This window comes from Microtus pennsylvanicus, chromosome 10 (assembly GCF_037038515.1).
Source record: "Microtus pennsylvanicus isolate mMicPen1 chromosome 10, mMicPen1.hap1, whole genome shotgun sequence".
Classification (NCBI taxonomy): Eukaryota; Metazoa; Chordata; class Mammalia; order Rodentia; family Cricetidae; genus Microtus; species Microtus pennsylvanicus.
This window is the reverse complement of record NC_134588.1, coordinates 10,129,257-10,150,427: the sequence shown is the minus strand read 5'-3', so window position 1 is coordinate 10,150,427 and position 21,171 is coordinate 10,129,257. Positions and strand designations below refer to the sequence as shown.

Here is a 21,171-nt window from a genome sequence, read left to right as displayed (position 1 = left end):
CCTACCTAATTGCTGCCCTATCAAAAGGCCAAGGCAGTTTCTTTATTCAACCAATGAAAGCTACACATAGACAGAAGAACCTCCTACACCATAGAACCATCTGCTCTAACATTCTAGGTTACAAACAAGAAAACTCTTGTAAGATCTGGGGAAAACAGAAGCACCAGACAGGACCAATACTACATGTGGTTTCTTGCTGCATAAATTATGCTCTGTGTTATCATTCCCCTAATACAGTAGTAAACAATGAAAACACCCCAAAATGTGGATTTCCCAGTAAATATTCGTGACCAGAATCCTGTTCTGCCATACTACAACACTCAATTTCATCTCAAAAATCTAATGCAAGCTTGTTCTGTATTCAGTTTCTAATGGCCCTTTGTTATAGGAGCAGGTAGGAATTCCGAGGGTGCCCACTAGGATTTCCTCGTCCTGATGTCCTAGCATAAATCATTTGACCCGAACACAGAGAAACAAAAGAAAGACAGTTTAGTAAGAAAGAAAAAGACACTGCTATAATGAGCATGGGAATTACCTGGGAAGAAGGATCCTCAGCTGAGGAAGAGCTTCCATTAGACTGGGCAGTAGACAAATCTGTGGGGAATTGTCTTGATTTATGTAGGAAAACTCAACCCACTGCATGTGGTTACCACAACCCCCATGTGGTCCTGGGTTGTGGAAGAAGGCAGGCTTAGCAAGCCAGGGGCTGAACATCTGTAAGCAGCTTTGCTCAAGGGTTTCTGCCTTTGTTCCTATCTCTAGGCTTCTGGCTTGAAATCCTGCTCTGGCTTTATTGAGTGAGGGACTATGACCCACAAAATACACTCACACACACACGTACACACACATGCATGCACACACACACATACGTAGACATATATGTCAAGTTTCTATTGGGAAAATATGTGCTCCAAAGTCAAGCCACACATCACTAACACTTCATCAATTTTCTGGCATTTCTAACGCATTTTGTTTTACAACTATCCCAGGTTGAGAAGTGATTTTAGTCTTTTTCGATCAACTGGCTTCTTCATATGGTATTTCTGCTCTTTCTCCTCTCTCTCTCTCTCTCTCTCTCTCTCTCTCTCTCTGTCTCCACATTCTTCTGGCACACTATTACATACTTATACAATTGTCACAAGGTAGCACAAAAGTTTTACGGTGTTGTTAGAAATATTTAGATATCTGCAGACAAACACACCATTTTGGAAGACACCATGGAAGTCAGGACTCCGAAATCTGTGGGTCTTACAAAGGGCTCAGGTGTGGGCGAACAATATATATCACTGGGGAATCAGGGGTGAATATGGAATGGTGATTGTGAAATCTGGAGAGGTTAACTTGTGTTAGGGGAAGCAAGCCTCAAGTGTGCTTATGAGTTATGTTGCCATAGAAACAATACAATGTGATAGATGACTGAGTGAAAAGCTTCATTTGCAGTTAGGGTGTCTTCACACCCTAGTGGGGATGATGGAACACACAAACAGGGCGATGATAGTCCGTTAGCAGTTAGGAACCAAGAGCACTTTCCTGCTTAAAGTTTATTTTCTGAGTCAGCAAAGGGTTTGTGAGCTGGGCCTCTTCTTCTCACCCCAGTGTTCTTGCAAATGTCTTAAAAGTAAGTTTATTATTCATTTCCCCCATTGTTATTTACACTAGTCAGCTTTCATTCTCCATAGAACCAGCTAAGACACACACACACACACACACAGACCAGGTACACTTGATAGAGTCAGATGTTGACTAATGACAGCCCTGACACTGTTGGCTCAGATACATTTCTTCAGGAGGTCAACCAAACATAGAGTATTAGTTAAAAGCAGAGAATGGAGATCTATTCAATGTGACAATGTTAGCTTGAGGAGAAAGGACATCCAGTGTGCACCTCAGATTCAACTGTGGAATCTTAATGAGCGGTTTAGATTGAAAAAGAGGTAAGCATTATTCATACCTAAGCTTATTTGCCCATCATCCATGTCTGAATTCTAGTATCATCTACCAGGTGGTCAGAAAAGTTGTCAAAGCTGTGCAAAATCTCTTTCAGTGATACAAGCTTCCACTCAGATTGAAATTTGGCCTCAGTCTTTTCTTTTTCCTATTCGGTGGCTTCTGGAGAAGTTCTGTTTCTTAGAGTCCATTGTTTCAATAGTTCAGTGGCCAAAGACAGTGGTGTACATGTCTCTTCCTTTCCCACCTTCCCAACAGGATAGTCACATACACAGAACAGACAGATGCTAAGGTAGTTTATAAAGAGTTGATCTACTGGATTCTGGTGTCTGTGAAGTATTATGATCTCATAGTTCTTATTTAGATTCTCCACCAAAAACAAACAAACAAAAACAGTATATAAGCAAATGAATAAAGAAAATCCATGATGGAAGCAAATATGAAGTTTGAAAGTTGGGAAAACTGGGAAGTTGAACTGGTGGGGAAAGTTCCAGCCAAAAGCTACCAACGATTAGAAGAGATACTGGGGATCAAACAGAAAAATAGGAAGAAGGGAGTTATGAATGTCTGTTTCCTATGCTTTGTATCATTGTTGAACACTAAATAGATAAGATGGTATTCAAACATACTGGGAAGAGTCACCTTCTTCCTTCTGTTGTCTGTTTCAAATGACAGTCCCATCTGACCATACCCTGTGGAACCAAAAGTAATATTAATCTGTACATCTTTTTTTCATATATGGTCTCTGATTCTTTGAAACTATAACATGACACATTCACCTACAGTGTAACCTGCTTGAGTAACACTTGATTAAATTGTAAAATAAAGTTTCCATATTTATAGTTCTGTGTTGGGTCTCAGTTATAGCTGTTCATAGTACCAAGGCTTATCTGCAAGCTTTGGGGGGTTGAAAAGAGGGAGGTTAGAGAAAAAGGTACAGATAGAGGTTCTTCTTTAGAGCAAGAAAATCATTAATCTCTGGATAGTACATTGGGGGATTTAGAAGAGACTTTGTTCTCACCAGATGAAGCAAGTGTCTTATAGATGTCCTAGGAAGGTGATCCCATCCCATAGTTAATGAGCAGCCTTACGACTGTATGTGCCCACAGTAAAGTTGACTTTGAATTCAAGATAACAATTGAAATATGGAGGTTCTCTCCTCTGTAACTATGGATCACATTTCAGGGTCACAGCTCAGCAAAGAGGACCAAAGTCAGCTCCCTGTACCTACAGCAGGCAGCTCAACATCACCTGGAAACTACAGAACTTTTGACTGTGGGCACTGCATACCAGTGCGCAATGCCACCTGCCTACCACTTAAAATAAACAGAAAAACTTTAGAAAAAAAATGATGTCATGTGTTTAGTCCCTTCTGTATGGAGCCATTTCTGTTTCTCTGCTATTTTGGGATATAGTCAACAGGCCCTGAACAGAGTCCAGACATTTCAGGGAAGCTGGTGATATTGGATTGCCAACCTTAGACCTAGGTACACAAACCTCTTTGTTATAAGATACTCAACCTCAAAGATTTTGTTTTTATCCTTTTAAAATTATTTCTTTTTTGAGATTATAATATAATTACATTATTTCAAGCTTTCTTTTTCCTCCCTCCAAAATCCTCCACATCTCTGTTCTTTTTCAAATTCATGTCCTTTTTAAGATTTAATTGTTATTACACACTCTCATAATTACAACATGCTCAATCTGTACAATGATACTTGTATGTATGTTTTTGAGACTGACCATTTGGTATTGGACAATCAGTATGCTCCTCCCTGGGTAATACTATTTGTCCCGTTTTCAGCATTCCCTAGTTGCTTCAATTTTTGTATAGGGTTGAGGCTTCCTGAGCATTCCCCTGCCTACATTAGCATGTGTATTGTTACTGTCCTTTTTTAGCTTGTATTTGGGCAGTCATGCTAGTGAAACCCTAATGGGTATAGTTTCCGACATTTCTATGAGAAATAATCTCAAAGAAACTCTCTGACACTTGTTCCACAATGTTCTCTGAGCCCAAGTTATGGGAGTTGCTTTGCAGCTATTAATTGGGATTGGGCTCCATGACTCATTGTGTCTGTAATGGTATTTGTCTCTTACAAAGAGAATTCATTGATGTAGCATGAGAGCTTCACTTAACTGTGGGAATAAGGACAAATATCTACAATGTGGTTAGGGATTGTGCTAGTTTAGTGAAGAGCTGGTTGTAGGTTCTCCAAGATCCTTAAGTTCACCAGTCCTGGATAGCTGGACAGGCTTTCTGTACCAGGCATGATTTCTCTCTTGTTTATCTATTCTTAAATCCAAATAGAGACATGTTGGTCATCACCACCAAGGTATGACTGCCACTGACTCACCCTTATGGTTATCATGCTGTGCTGGTTGTTAATGTGGTATATAGGTGACATAGCTAGATAGAACTATTGGTTTCTTTCACTCTTTGGAAGCTTACATGTAACCTCCTGTTAAACCTAGTAGTCAGGAAAGGGTTTTAGCTAAGTTCCATCTCAGCAGCCTGTGGATCCTGCTCCAGAAGTACCCACTATCCTCAGCATACGGAATTATCTTCTATATCAGAATTTTTGATTTAACAATATAGAACAGAATGAGACAACATGGTGGTTAACACGATTGGTCTTGATCAGACTGAGATATAATCTTCTAAGCATGCTACACAGTATTATCTTGAATAGGTTACCTAAGGTGGGAAGGCCCACTCTGAATGTAAGCAATACCATGCTATAAACTGGGTGTTGGGCTTAGTAAAAGGGAATAAGTGAGCTGAGTACCACCACTTACCTCTTTCTGTTCTCTAACTGTAAATATAATAATAGCAGCTGCCTCAAGCTTCTGCCTTCATGCTTATCACACCTGATGTAGTGGTTTGAATAGATATGGCACACATTGGCCTCTAAGGAGTGGCATAATTAATATGTCTGGCCTCATTTGTGTGACATGCTGGAAGAAGATTATCTCTGTGGGGTCAGATTTTGAGTTCTCATATGTTCAAGCTACACCCAGTGTAGTACACATTCACCCCCTGTTGCCTGTGGATCAAGATGTAGAACACTTGGCTTCTTCTCTAGCACTATGGCTTCCTGCATGTGACCATGTACCACCATGATCATAATTAACTAAACATCTGAAACTGTAAGGTAGTCCCAAATAAATGTTTTTCTTTTTAAGATTTGCCATGGTCATGTTGTCCTTTCACAGAAATAGAAATTCTAACTAAGGCAGAAATTCATATCAGGGACTGGGGTATTGTGGTTATAGGCCTGACCCTGATTTTATTTAAAGCAATGGGGATTTTAGAATTATTGATTAGAAAATCCATGCAATGATTTAAGCTATGTTTAATAAGTCATGCTAGTAAGAACATGGAAAACTGTAGACAAAAATTTCTGTCTCACCTGGTACTTCAGCCATTCAGTACCAAAGAAACACATAGAAGCTTGTATTAATTATAAATTGCTTGACCTATTAGCTCAGGATTATCATTAACTAGCTCTTACTACTTAAATTAGTCCTTAATTCTCATTTATGTTTAGCCACATAGCTTGATGTTTTTTCTTAATGAGTCATTCTCATCTTGATTTCTCTGTGTCTGGCTGATGATTGTGACTCTGTCTTTTCTTTTCCCAAAATTTTCTTAGTCTGGTTGCCTTACTTATACTTCTTGCCTGGTTACTGGAAAATTAGTGTTTTATTAAACCAGTATGAATGACAAATCTTTGCCATGTGCAAAATCATTATCCCACAGCATTTCTCCATTTTTTATTTTCAAAGCAAGACACTAAATCTAGCCTTCTGTGTTTAGCTCTTTTACTTACCATTGTCAATAAAAACTTGTAACCAAAACACTAAACAAAGACAAATATCCATAAACAATTTTTGGGAATATGGACATAGTTTTCTATACTACTTCCTGCTGAATGGAAGCCTTGTTAATCTTATTGGAACCGAAAGAAAATCTAGGACTAGGAAATAGCCACCATAGACTCATGTGTTTGAATGTTTTGAGTTCTAATATATTCAAGCTATACCCACTATGGTACACAGTTCACTTCCTGCTACCTGAAGATCAAGATGTAGATCAAAATGTAGAACTCTCAGCTACTTCTCCAGTACCATGTCTGCTATGATGATCTTGCCATGATGATAATGGACTAAAGTTCTGAAACTGTAAACCAGTCCCAGTTAAATGTTTTACTGTATAAGAGCTGCTATGGTCATGGTGTCTCTTCCCAGCAAATAGGCAAAAGAGTCAGAGATAGCCCCTGCTCACTCTGTTGGAAATCCCTCAAGAACACCCAGCCAGCCACTCAGACATATCATATATGCAAAGGACATTGATCAAACATACCCAGGCTCCCTGGTTCTGTGAAACCTCATGAGTCCCAGACACTTGATTTTGTGGGCCATATTTTTGCAGTGTCCCTGACACCTCTGGTTCCTCTGATCCTTCCTTCCCCTCTTCCACTGGACTCCCTTAGCTCCAGCTAATGTTTGGTTGTGGAACTCGCATCTGCTCACATCAGTTGCTGGATTAAGTCCCTCTGGTCTCTTTGGTGACAGTTCTGCAGGGCGCAGGTCCTAGAGCACTCTGCAGTCAAGGCAAACTGTAGGGCAAAGGTTTTCTGGCTGGATTGCTGTCCCAGTCCCTCTACCTGAGGCCTTGCCTATTTATAGAAGATGGTCCTTTCAGGTTCCATGTCACCCACTACTGGGAATATTTGTTAGGGCTACCTTTGTAGATTTCATGGTGTTGCCATTTTACTAGGTTTCCAGCTAATTCCACAAATGCCTCCCCCTACACACACCAATTCTCATCATTTCTCCTAGTATTTTCTCCCTTTTCCCCTCACCAGAACCCTCCTGTTCCCATCCCCACCCATCCCCTGTACAACAAAATCCCTTCCATTTCTTCTTCCCAGGGAGATCCTTGCTTTCACCCTTTAAATTGTCCTTGTTACTTAGCCATTCAGTGGATGGGTGACTCTTTTAATTTACAGCCAGTATCCATATATAAGTAAGTACATACCATTTGCATTTCTAGGTCTGGGTTACCTCATTCATGATGGTTTCTTCAAATTCTATGTTCTTTTCAGGAAATTTCATGATGCCATTGTTTTTTTTTTTATTTGCATTTATAATTTTATTATTAAAGTGTATTTTTTTTTTTAGGTTTTTCCTTTCTCATTTTCTTTTTTTTCTTTTTTTTATTTATTTTATTTTTTATTTATTTATTAAGGATTTCTGCCTCCTCCCCGCAACCACAGGTCAGGGAACCCTGATTGCTCTTCGAGCAGATTAGGGAGGGTGACTTGATCGGGGGAGGGGGAGGGAAATGGGATGCCATTGTTTTTATTAGCTGTTTTCATGATGCCATTGTTTTTATTATTGTGAAAATGTACTACATTTTCTTTATTCGTTCTTCAGTTGAAGGACATCCAGCTGTTTTCAGTTTCTTGCTGTTATGAATAAAGCTGTTACGAATATAATTGACCAACTGATTTTTTTTAGTTAATCTTGTATCCAGGAACTTTGTTGAAGGTGTTTATCAGCTGTAGGAGTTCCTAGATAAAATTTATGAGTTTACTTATGTTTACTATTGTATTATCTGCAAATAATGGTACTTTGGCTTCTTCCTTTACAATTTGTATCCATTGATCTCCTATAATTGTCTCTTTAGCTAGAACTTCAAGTACTATTTTGAATAGATATGGAGAAAATGGACAGCATTATCTTATTACTGGTTTTAGTGGAATTTCTCTGAAATTCTATTCATTTAATTGACGTAGGTTGCAAACTTGCTGCAAATTGCCTTTGTTCTATTTATATATGTCCCTTGTTTCCTTGATCTTCCTAATGCTTTTATCATGAAGGGGTACTGGCTTATGTCAAAGTCTTTTTCAGTAGCTAATAAGATGATAGTGTGCTTTTTATTTCTTACAGATTTTTTATATGGTAGATTACATTGACAGATTTGAACCATCCCTACCATCTATGGGGTTAAGCCTACTCATAGTGGTTTACCTTTTTGATGTATTCTTGCATTTGGGTTGCATATATTTTATTGAGTATTTTTGCATCTATATTCAGGGTAATTGTTCTGTAATTGCCTTTCTTTTTTAAATGTCTGTATGGTTTGGGTATTACAGTGACAGTGGCCTCATAAAATAAATTTGGCTGTTTTCCTTATTTTTCTATTTTGGGTAATAATCTGAGTGTAGATATTACTTTTTTTAAATATCTGGTAGAATTATGTCTAAGTCTGTGTGGCTCTAGACTTTTCTTTCTTTTTTTTTTCCTTTTTTTGGTTGGATAACTTTTGATACTGCTTCTCTTTATTTAGGGGTTATTGATCTATTTGAATTGTTTATCTAATCTGAACTTAACTCTGGTAAGTGGTATCCTTTTTAATTTTGTGAAGTACTCGTTTTTGAAGTATGATCTCGGTGATTCTTTGGATTTTCTTCATGTCTATTGTTATGTCTCCCTTATTTTCTGATTTGGATATTCTCTTTTGACTTTTTAGTTAGGTTGGATGAGGGTTTGTCTATCTTGTTGATTTTCTCAAAGAATCAACTTTTTTTTTAATAATTTTTTGTGTTCTCCTTGTTTCTATTTTATTGATTTCAGCTCTGTTTGATTATTTGCTGCCATCTACTTCTCTTGGGTATGCTTGTTCTTCTTTGTTCTAAGTCTTTTAGCTGTGCTCCAAAGTTGCTAGTAGGAGAACCCTACAATTTCTTTATGTAGGCACTTAGTGCTGTGAGTTTTCCTTTTAGAACTGCTTTTGCTTTCTCCTACAAGGTTGGGTATGCTATGTGTTCATTTTCATTGAAATCTAGGAAATCTTTAAGTGCTTTCTTATTTCTGCTTTGAGTTAATTGTCATTCAGTAGAGAGTTGGTCAGTTTCCATGAGTTTTTAGGCTTTCTATTGTTTTTGCTATTTTTGAAATCTAGCTTTAATCCACAGACTGAAAGTTTACAGGGGGTTATTTCAATTTTTCTTTATTTGTTGAGAGAGAGGGGTGTTTGTGATCAATTTTGGAGAATCTTCCCTAAATTGTTAAGAAGAAACTATATTTGTTTGTGTTTGGGTGAAATATTTGTAGATGTCTGTAACGTCAATTCAATTCATAACATCTGTTAACTCCGTTGCTTCTCTGTTTAGTTTTGTCTAAATAGCCTGTCCATTGGTGAGAGTGGGGTGTTGAAGTCTCCCATTATTAATGTGTGTGGTTTGATATCTGATTTATCATTTAATAATATTTATTTATTTTTGGTTTTTCAAGGCAGGGTTTCTCTGTAGCTTTGGAGCCTGTCCTGGAACTAGCTTTTATAGACCAGATTGGCCTCGAACTCACAGAGATCCACTTCCTCTGCCTCCCGAGTGCTGGGATTAAAGGCATACGCCACTACCACCTTGCCCTAATTTTTTTTTTAACAAGTGGGGGTGACATTGTGCTTGGAGCATAGATGCTCAGAATTTAGACATCATCTTGATGGATTTTGCCTTTGATGAGAATGAAATATCCATTTACATCGTTTTTGATTAATTTTGATTTAAAGTCCATTTTGTTCGAGATTAGAATAGTTGTTCCAGCTTGCTATTGGGGTTCATTTGCTTGCAAAATCTTTTTCTAACTCTTTACTCTGAGGCAATGTCTATCTTTGTTGTTGAAGTGTGTTTGAGTATGCAGCAAAATGATGTATCAAGTTTTCATACCCATTCTCTTAGCATGCATCTTTTGTTTGGAGAAACTGAGTAGATATACTGAGAGATATTAATGACCAGTGATTGTGAACTCCTGTTATTTTGTTGCTTTTGATGGTAGAGATAGTGTGTGTGTGTGTGTGTGTGTTTCCCTTCTTTGGGTTTTGTTAGTATGATAATATCTATTTATTTTGTTTTCATGGAAGTAGTTAACCTTATGTAGGGATGGATTTATAGATATATATTATTCAAATTTGACTTTGTCATGAAATATCTTGTTTTCACTATGGGGAATGATTTTTTTTTGCTGGGTATAGCATTCTGGGCTTTCATCTGTAGTCTTTTGTAGTCTGTAAGACATCTGTCCAGACCTTTCTGGCTTTCAGAGTCTCCATTGAAAAGTTGGGTGTATTTTTATTAATCTGCTTTTATGTTATTTGATTTTTCCCTTGCAGCTTTTAATATTGTTTCTTTGTTCTGTATGATTAGTATTTGATTACTATGTGGCATATGGATTTTCTTTTCTGGTACAATCTATTTAGTATTCTATACCTTCTTGTACCTTTATACATATATCCTGCTTTAGGTTAGGAAAACCATTTAGTTAAGTAAATATATATTCTAGATCATTGAGCTTGAATTTTTTCTTCTATTCCTATTTATAGGCTTTGTCCTTGCCCAGAGCCCAAGATTTCCTAGATATTTTGGGTTAGGAATTTTTGACCAATGAATCTATTTTTTTAAAGTATCTTCCACTCCTGTGATTTTCTATGTTCTCTTCCATCTCTGTTGATGATGCCTGTATCTGTAATTCTTCATCACTTACCTTGATTTTCCAGTACCATTATTCATTCAGTATGTGTTTTTTAAATTCTATTTCCACTTTCAGATCTTAAACAGTTTCCTTCACTTGTTTTTTTTTTCTCTTTTATTTTTATTTTTTTGTGACTTTCTTGGTATTCTGTAGGGGATTTATCGATTTTTTTTTCTTGATTTTTCAAGACAGGGTTTCTCTGTGCAAAAAAACCCAAGTTTTCTTGTAACTGTCTTTGTTGACCAGGTTGGCCTCAAATTCACAGAGTTACACCGGCCTCTGCCTCAGGAGTGCTGGGAATAAAGGCATGTACTCCCATGCCTGGCTATTCTCAATTTCTTAAAAGGATTTTTTTTTAATTTCCTCTTTTAAGGACCTATATCACCTTAATAAAGGTATTTTAAGGCTATTGTCTTGTTTTTCAGCTGCTTTGGCATATTCAGGTCTTGATGTCTTAAGATACCTATGTTGTGATGGTACCATATTGTCCTGGATGTTGTTGACTGTGTTCTTCAACCAGCACTTAGGCATATGAGTTTAGGATGATTGTATGTCTATGTGCTGATTTCTGAGTTTGTATTTACTGAATGGGTGTTTTGCTCCTTGGTTTCTGTTTCCTCTTTGGTCTTCTGGTCTTTGTGTTCTAGATTTCTGGGAGCTGGCATGATTTGTGATCCAGTATAGAGTGTCTGTCCAAGCTGAGGACTGGATTTCTGGGTGGTAGCATGGCCTTTGATATAACAGCAATCTTCTGGCCAAGTTGGGAGGTGAGGTATGGTGATGAGGAAGGAAGTGTGTATTGAGGGGCACTGAGTGAGGGTAGAGGTCTGCTGGGGTAATCTGTTTGGTAAATTGATTGCCTAGTCAGCAAACATCCAGAACACACCTGTAGCCACCTCCTTGTTCTGGGATTACAAGTGCACACTGCCACATATGGTTTTAAATTGGGTTCCAAAGGTCTGAACTCAGTTTGGCATTTTTGCACAGCAAGTAACTTACTCACTGAAACCAAGGCCCGGGAATGTCTTTCCTGGAAAGTATTGTTGTGGCCTAGACTTCTAACTTCCTGAACTGCAGTAAGTATCTCCTTCTGACACATGGGCCCTTGGTGGAAATTAATTTTAGGCAGCTGCTCCAGATAGCATGTTCCACTGACTGGCTCTTTCTGGTTTCCATAAGTGGTGTTGGCTTGGGGAGACACAGAGTAAGAGGCTGCTCATTTGTTTCTGGCTGCTCAGCCCTGAAGTAATCACACAGAAACCATATTATTTGCAATACTGTTTGGCCAATAGCTTAAGTGTATAGCTAACTAGCTCTTACATCCAGAATTAACCCATTTCCATTATTTTATATTTTATCATGAGGCCCGTGGCCTACTGGCAAGGTTCCAGTAAGCAGCTCATGTCTTCCCCTTCTGATGGCTACGTGACCTTTCCTTACTCTGCCTTCTTTCTCCCAGAATTCAGTTTGATTTTCCCCACCTAGCTCTACTCTGAACTGTCCCAGGCTAGTCAAACTTATTTATTCATTAAATAATAAAAGCAACACATATACAGAAGTACTTCCCACACCACAGAAAGCTAAGAAAAAAATGCACCTGATTATGCAAAAACTGCAGTTCAATGGTTTTGGAAGAACACATCTGCAGGGGATATGATGTGTGACACCTTGCAATGACATTAATGATGGTCATTCATTTCTGTGGAGATAGTTCTAGAGGCTAAAGGGGATGTGTAGTGCAATTGAAGATATGACATGTTTGGATATAGAGTGTGCTAACCAGACAGCAAATGGCTTTTCCAAAAGAACCCTTTTTCACTACTCAAATAGTAGTCCAACCTTTCTTCTCTACTCTTCTAGATAAACAGTCAATATTTGGGGTTGAGCACAGAAATTCATTGTTTAATTTATAATAACTTCCTAAATTGGAACTTATTTTGTGGACTTGGATATACAAGGGTCCATGAAAATAGTAATCTGATTTCTGTTTTTTCTACTTTAGTTAAGAACTGGTTCTTTTTTTGTTGTCTCATGTAGTCCAGGCTTGCCTCAATCTCACTAAGTAGCCCTGGGTGAAACTGAACTTCTGATTCTCTCCCTCCTAAGCAAAGAGACGGTGCCTAGGTCATAAGCTGCTAGAGATTTACTAGGGGCTTTGTGCATGCTAGATAAGAATTCAGCAAAATGAGCTACATGGCCAACTAATACATTCTTGATATTTCCCAGGTTCAACCCTCTCCTTCAGTCCTTACTCCATGTAACCGCAAATATTCTTACAGAATTTAAAATGCAGCCAGAATCACCTTAGCGTTGTTCTCTGTTCCTGTCTTCTGTCCTTAGAATTTGCAATTCCTTCTAGTTCCTTGAATTTCTCTGTTGATCACCAGCAATTCCATTTTACTAATTTCCCAAAGGTTTTCCCGTGTACTCTTCACAGACAATTGCAATCACAGCACACTCCTCCCTCTATTTGCCCACCTCATTTTCATGAAAGCATCATTTGCTTAAAAAATCTTTCATCTCTCTTTTTCTTTCCATGCCATTCTTCCTTGGGAGCCAGGATCAGTTTCCCTTTTAATCATATTCCTCTTCATAGCAGTGTTATCCTATGTGTATTTCTTTCACTGTGATTCCAGAGTTTGTTACATGGTTGACTCACCATATGGTTTTTCTCAGGGTGTTAATGTAATTATTTTTATATTTTTTGAATATAGAAGATTCTTTCCGCTCCATCTTTTTGAAATCTCAGGCTTCCTTCACAGATAGCACTGGGATCTTAAAACATGAACAAGAAGCAATCTTCTGAGTCTGTCTGAGCCAAAATAACATATTTTTCCTTTGAGATCATGAAGGTGAATGTGGAATGATCCTGAAATTAAATTCAGCGCTGGGTGGTTGTTTATACTGACTGTCAGATTGTGGAATAAAAATGGCTTTTCTATGTGTGCTTTCTTATTGTTTTTCAGGGCAATGTCACTTTTTCCTGCTCAGAACCACAACTAGTCCCCATCACGTTTGTCAGCTCCAGAAGCAGTTACCTGCTGTTGCCCGGCACCCCCCAGATTGACGGACTGTCAGTGAGTTTCCAGTTTCGAACATGGAACAGGGATGGCCTGCTTCTGTCTACGGAGCTGTCTGAAGGCTCAGGGACCCTGATGCTCATGCTGGAGGGTGGGACTCTGAGGCTCCTGATTAAGAAAGTGGCAGGACATGGAACTGAAATCCTTACAGGTACAGTCATTGCAGACTTCCTTTTAATTGCTTCTTCCCTCCATTTCCTTCCTTTTCTTTCTTACTTTCTTGCTCTTTTCCTCCTTCTTTCTCCCCTTTCCATTTCTTCTTCACATTCCCCCCTCCTTCCTTCTTTTTCCTTTTGTTTATAATGGCTTCTTTACCTAAGTCAAAAAAGGTTGTGCTTCTGCCTAAAGAGTACCCGAATCATCCTTAGGGGTGAGGGGTGACTAGTTGTGGCAGGTTCACTATAAATGTGAAGGGGGCTTGCTCTCCCTCACGAACAGTCTGAATTAACCATGTGTGCTTCAGCAAATGTCTCAATTGTTTCTCTGCAGTATCATCAGGAAAGTGGAAGTGGGAGTTCCCATCCAGGAGGATTGAGCACACTCTATACCACCTGTGAAGTGGCCTGCTTAGTCCTGTGCAGAGATTTCTCACATTGTGTATCATCTTTACCATGGCCACTCCAGGAAACGGGTGTCTTTCAAATTTTATACATTAGCAAATGAAGGGCTGCCTAAATGTCTTCAGAACCACATGTTCAAAATAATAGAACTGAAAATTTGTTTAGAATATATCTGCCTTCCATGTCTCCCAAAAGATCTTGTGAATTCTTTTTCACAGTCCCTAAGTTTTATTTAATATTTATTAGTGAACTTTAGCAATTGTATTTGTTAAATATACTTTAAAGACATTAAGTATATACTGTTATGTGTGGCCTCAGGATATGATGAAACTTTCTAAATGGTCATAAACTGGCTGAGGTCTGGGAAACACAGTCCTCTCTCTCTCTCTCTCTCTCTCTCTCTCTCTCTCTCTCTCTCTCTCTCTCTCTCTCTCTGCGTGTGTGTGTGTCTTTTGGTGTCTCTGTAGTGTCCTCGAGCATGCTTGTGTGTGCATATATGAGTACATGTATGCATATGCAATAGACAATAAATGTCAGTGTTGAGTATTATCTGTTAGATGCCTTCTGCTTTTATTTGTTTTTATAACCTTTTGAAACTGGTGTTTTCACTGGTCTGTAACTTGCTAAGTATAACAGGCTGAATGTCTGGTAAGATCCAGAAGTTTCCCTGTCTCTGCCTCCCCAGACGTGGAGCTACAAATGGTCACCATCATATGGTAACATTTTTTAAAATGTGATTTTTTAATATGACTCTGAACTCAGGTCTTCATGCTCGTCTATAGCAATCACTTTATTAACTGGACCATCTTCTTACCCTGAAGCATTAACTTTCTTGTGTGGATTTTCAATCTCAGTGGTATAGATCCACAGGCAGTTCTACTTTCAGTACTCCAGACCCTCCATTGAATTTCTCGTGTTTTTTAAAATATGTGCATATGCATGTGCCTGTGTGTGTGTGTGTGCATGTGTGTGTTGCACAGTGTGTAGAGCATGTATTTGTGGATATTAGCACATTGAAGTCAAAAGAGTGCATTGTAGGTGGAATTAGAGACAGTTGTGAGTCATCCAACACACTTGCTCTGAAAGAGCAGCAAGTGTTCTAGGTCACAAAGCTGCATCTCCAGCCTCAAGCTGAAGTTCTTAAACAGAAGAACTGGCTTATGGGTATCTCCTGGTTGTAGAGTGGCACTGTGCTTTCTTAGACGGCAAGTACTGGTTGAGGTTGGACCATGTGGCTAGGCTGGGCTGGGGCACCTGGGTCAGTCAACAGACCCTGTGAGAAATCTGAACCTTAACAATCCAAGTCCAATCTTCCATGGCTGTGCTGTGAGCCATCATGCACCACACATTTCACTACAATGTATTAGGCTCTGTTTAGATGCCATTCTCCTATTGGTCTATGAATTTTATTACCAAAATAGACTGGATAAAATTAAGTTAATTATTAATAATATGACAAATAGTCACAGTCTAGTCAGGCCATGGGAAAGCCTCAAGTATGTGTGGAAGGCAGGGCAGGGTAACAGAAGATCACTGAAAGTCATTTCATGTTCTACTATAGGACTTTCCACCTTATTCTCTTGATGCAGTGTCTCTCACCTCAGCTTCATGATTGAAGAATTTATTTCAGCTCATAGCTTGAGAGCACAGTCTTGATGACAGGAACTTGAGGCAGCTGGTAGGGCACATTGAATCTGTAGTGTGGAAACAGAGGGATATGAATGCTTAGCTCTCTTTCTTTATTTTATTCAGTGTAGGACTCCAGTCAGTGGAATGGTGCCTCCCACACTGAGGGTGGGGCTTCCCACCTCAATTAACCCAGTGTAGAAACTCTCTCACAGACATGCCCTGTTATTCTACATCCTGTCAAACTGTCAATCAATAATAGCAGTGACAACACCCAAAACAGAAGCAATAGTCTTTCTGTAACCTAATTTTGAACACGGCAACCTATCGTCTCTGCCATATTGCATTCACTGTATGCCAAGAAACAAGGCCAGCTCTTGCTCACTCGAGTTCATTAATTCTGCTTTTCAGCTTTCAAAGATGACCTAGTCAGAAGAGTGTTTATATTTGAAACACAGAGACCATACTTTGATCCAAAGACACCATAAAAAGCTGACCAAGGAGGCATACACTGTAATTCCAGTCTGGGGTGGTTAAGGGCAGGTGGATTCCTGGACCTTGCTTGGCAGCTAGTCTAACTTAAGTAGTGAGCACCAGGCCAAAGAAGAACCTTGTCTCAGAGGAAGTAGATTATGTTCTTTAGGGTGGCACCTAAGGCTGTCTTCTGGTTTTCATGTACGTACATGTGTAACATTCCATCACAAACACACACATTCACAACCATAAAAATGACTTTTTAAGACTACAGCAGCCAGTAATGAGAAAGGAGTACCTGAAACACTCAGCGCAGCATTGGGAAGCTGATTAATAAATATCCATTCCCTCCATACTGAGTGAAGGGCCTCATCCACGGGGTTGTAAGAGTTGTCAGTAAATCTGCAGTCAGGGGAGTGTTCTAATATTTATTAGATTTCTGCTAATAGCTGTGAGTTATTCACTTTGAATAATAATATTTTTCATGTTCACAGTCATAAAATTTAAACCACGATCCTCCTTATTTGGAGAATAAAAATGTGAGCTGGCACTGAGCTGTCTCTTGCTGATTGATAAGATGTTTGAACACAGAGATTTGTAGGCCGTGGTTCCCAAATGCAGTTTCACTATGATACAGGGTGGTGGGTCCTCTAAGAACCCAGGAATGCTTCTACTATTAAGCACACATCAGTCCATTAACACACACTTTCGGCTGAGAGAAGGGCTGGGAGGAGTTTCTGCGTTACCCAGTCGTAAGGGAGAAGAGGAATTGTATTATTTCAGATATGTCTCCCACGTGCTGGATCAAGTGGAAGGAATTTAAATGAGAGCTTAAGAGACACAGCTTGTGTCAGAAGATTAGCCGATCCGTCTTTCTCCAGGAGGTTTTCCTACACTTTGCAAAGAATTGAACCTCTTAATGTGCCTTTCAAATGGACTAAAAGTTTATTTGTTCTCACATTTTTTCCACCTGGAAAGAGTGAGAGGACTAAAAAAGCCCAAATGAGCACTATCGATCTTTCTTCCCTTAAATTTCTAACCTAATTTACTTATAAAATAGTAGAGATCTTACTGACTTCATGAGAGAGGAAAATAGTACGTGAATGAATGGAAGTTTTTTCAGTAACCTTTCAATGTGTGTGTGTGTGTATGTGTGTGTGTGTGTGTGTGTGTGTATGAGTATGTGCACTCATACATGTGTGTATGCATCTGGGCATGTCTGTATGTTCAGGGGTTACATGTGCATGTACACCACATACACATACACAGAGGTCAGAGGGTGAAGGTCACCTACTTTATAATTTGCTTTATTATTTCAAGACAGAATCTCTCACTAAACCTGGAATTAAGGTGACAGCTACCAAGACCTCCTCCACTACCTGTCAAAGAGTTAGAGTTACAGAGCCCTGTGTGCCCATATTTGTTTGTTTTGGTGTTGTTGTTGTTTGGTTTTGTTTTTTGAGGTTTTTTTGTTTTGTTTTGTTTTGTTTTTGAGACAGGGCTTCTCTGTAGCTTTGGAGCCTGTCCTAGAACTAGCTCTTGTAGACCAGGTTGGCCTTGAACTCACGGAGATCTGCCTGCCTCTGCCTCCTGAGTACTGGGATTAAAGGCATGTGCCACCACTACTGGGTCCAGGTCTGGCTTTTGATATATAGGAATTTCCATATTAGGTCCTCATGATGCTCAACCATCTATTCTAATAAGCTTTCTGTTTTTTATTATTTATTTATTTTTGTTTATCTTTTTTAGTTGTTGAAAAAAATTTCAGCCTCCTCACTGTTTCCCATTTCCCTCCCCCTCCTCCCACACATCGCCCCCTCTCTCCCTCCCCTCCCCCTCTCCCCACTCCTCTATTCCTCCCCCCACTCCATTCCCCCTCCCTCTCGAGACTGAAGAGCAGTCCAGATTCCCTGCCCTGCGAAAAGTCCAAGGTCCTCCCACTTCTACCCAGGCCCAGGAAGGTGAGCATCCAAACAGGCTAGGCTCCCACAAGGCCAGTTCAAGCATTAGGATCGAAACCTAGTGCCATTGCCCTTGGCTTCTCATCAGCCTTCATTGTCCGCCATGTTCAGAGTCCGGTCTCATCCCATGCTTATTCAGTCCCAGTCCAACTGGCCTTGGTGAACTCCCAATAGATCAGTTCCACTGTCACAGTGGGTGGGTGCACCCCTCATGGTCCTGACTTCCTTGCTCATGTTCTCCCTCCTTCTGCTCCTCATTTGGCCCTTAGGGGCTCAGTCTGGTGCTCCAATTTGGGTCTCTGTCTCTATCTCGATCCATCGCCAGATGAAGGTTCTAAGGTGATATGCAAGATATTCATCAGTATGGCTATAGGATAGGGTCATTTCAGGTTCCCTCTCCTCAGTTACCCAAGGTACTATCTGGGGACATCTCCCTGGATACCTGCAGCCCCTCTAGAGTCAAGTCTCTTGCCAACCCTAAGACGGCTCCCTTAATTAGGCTATATATTTCCTGCTCCCATATCCATCCTTCCTTTATCCCAACCATCCCATTCCCCCAAGCTGACCCCATCCTCCCCTTCTCACGTTTCTCACCCCATTTCCCCCTAGCCCCTTGCCACCTCACCCCCAAGTTCCCAGTTTTTTCCCGGCAATCTTGTCTACTTCCCATATCCAGGCGGATGACTATATGTTTTTCTTTGGGTTCACCTACTTATTTAGCTTCTCTAGGATCACAAATCATATGCTCAATGGCCTTTATTTATGGCTAGAAACCAATTATGAGTATTTTTTATTATTAAAAATTTCCACCTCCTCCCCTCATCCAGTTTCCCTCCCCCTCCCTCTCCAGTCCAAATAGCAGTCAGGGTTCCCTGCCCTGTGGAAAGTCCAAGGTCCTGCCCTCTCCATCCAGGTCTAGGAAGGTGAGCATCCAAACAGACTAGGCTCCCACAAAGCCAGTACATGCAGTAGGATCAAAACCCAGTGTCATTGTCTTTGGCTTCTCAGTCAGCCCTCATCATCTGTCACATTCAGAAAGTCCAGTTGGATCACATGCTTTTTCAGTCCCAGTTCAGCTGGCCTTGGTGAGCTTCCATTAGATCAGCCCCACTGTCTCAGTGGGTGGGCGCACCCCTTGCAGTCCTGACTTCCTTGCTCATGTTCTCCGTCCTTATGCTCCTCATTTGGACCTTGGGAGCTCAGTCTAGTGCTTCAATGTGGGTCTCTGTCTCTATTTCCATCAATTGCCATATGAAGGTTCCAAGAGATGCCTTATCATACTACAAAAGCATTTGTTCAACTATGTTCATAGCAACATTATTTGTAATATCCAGAACCTGGAAACAACCTAGGTGCCCCTCAATGGAAGAATGGATAAAGAAAGTGTGGAATATGTACGCATTAGAGTACTACTCAGCGGTAAAAAGGCAATGACATCTTGAATTTTGCATGCAAATGGATGGAAATAGAAAACACTATCCTAAGTGAGGTAACCCAGACCCAAAAAGATGAATATGGTATGTACTCACTCATAAGTGGATTCTAGCCATAAATAAGGACATTGAGCCTATAATTTGTGATCCTAGAGAAGTTAAATAAGAAGGTGAACCCAAAGAAAAACATACAGTTATCCTCCTGGATATTGGAAGGAGACAAGATTGCCAGGCAAAAATTGGAAACTTGGGGGTGGGGGTGGGGTGGGGGTAAGGGAAGATGGGGAGAGAAAAGTGAGAAGGGGAGGATGGGGAGAGCTTGGGGGAATGGGATGGTTGGGATGGAGGAGGGGTAGATATGGGAGCAGGGAAGTATATATCTTAATTAAGGGAGCCATTTTAGTGTTGGCAAGAGAATTGACTCTAGAGGTTTTCCCAGGTGTCAATGGAGATGTTTCCAACTAGTTCCTTGGACAGCTGAGGAGAGGGAGCCTGAAATGGCCCTATCCTATAGCTATACTGATGAATATCTTGCATATCACCATAAAACTTTCATATGAGCTATTTCTTTAGAAAGCTTTAAGGGCCAATAAGTCTTTCCTTGACACATGATGTGTCTTGTAAAGCAGAATGTGACTTATTTATTAATGGCTTGTGGCATCCAGACTAGGTCCGAGTTACCTGTATCTCTGTCTGAGAGGGAGTTGACTCTTGTGGGAAGCATAGCACAGAAATCTGCTGCCTTTCTACTCACAGTTTTTCCTACAAGGTCAAAGCAGTTCCAAGATGTTTGAGATCTTTTGCACTGAAAGTGAGAGAATGGGTTGCCAACTAAATACACTCCCCACATAGGAAGAACCTGAGTTCCGTCATTCTGAGGGATAGAATTTGAGAAAGTATAATGCCTGCCTTGTATTTTTTCTTTGATCTTTTTGTGAGTCATACATGTGAGTATCAAGAGAGATAAAGGACCCCATTTCTCTGTCAAGTAGTTTATTTTAGAGCCAGTAAGTATTACATATGGGCCCTGATGATCAGGCTAGACCTTTTCACAGGGATCCACAGTGAACATATGCTATCATTTAAGACTTACACATCTAGAAGAAAAAATCATGAATTAGATGGTGTTTTCAAGAAACCAAATGACATTTGAGCCTAGGCCTTTCATTTAGGTTGCAATATGTCATTTTTGATAATTTCCGTAAAAATCCTGGACAGGTTTTTCCTGTTTTGATTTTTCTCTAAGACCTTGTAGAAAGAGCTACAAGGCACTTGATGGATAAGACTATGATCTCTCTGGGCCACAGTTTCCTTCTTCTTTCTGTGATTAAAAAAAAAATTCAATAAAAGCAATATAGAGAGGAAAGCTTGTTGCATCTCACTGTTTCCGGTCCAAGGCCCTCATGGAGAGGGGGCATGTAAGCAAAGGTTTGATGGAGTATCAATGCATCCACTGTCAGGAAGCACTGTAGGAGAGATGAGTGCTTGTTCGTGTTTAGCTCACTGTCTCTTTTATACAGTTCAAGATCCTAACCAAAGGAATGATGCCACC

The 21,171-nt window shown here is 39.8% G+C and overlaps 1 protein-coding gene across 2 annotated transcripts in view; it reads left to right on the top strand.

Moving 5' to 3' along the window:
* Positions 1–21,171, top strand: part of Cntnap5 (contactin associated protein family member 5) — a 964,156-nt gene that overhangs the window by 506,400 nt on the left and 436,585 nt on the right. For both annotated transcript variants that reach the window (XM_075987656.1, XM_075987657.1), the window contains exon 8: positions 13,452–13,716. In XM_075987656.1, the coding sequence (XP_075843771.1) occupies positions 13,452–13,716 (265 nt within the window). The remainder of the gene's footprint in view (positions 1–13,451; positions 13,717–21,171) is intronic.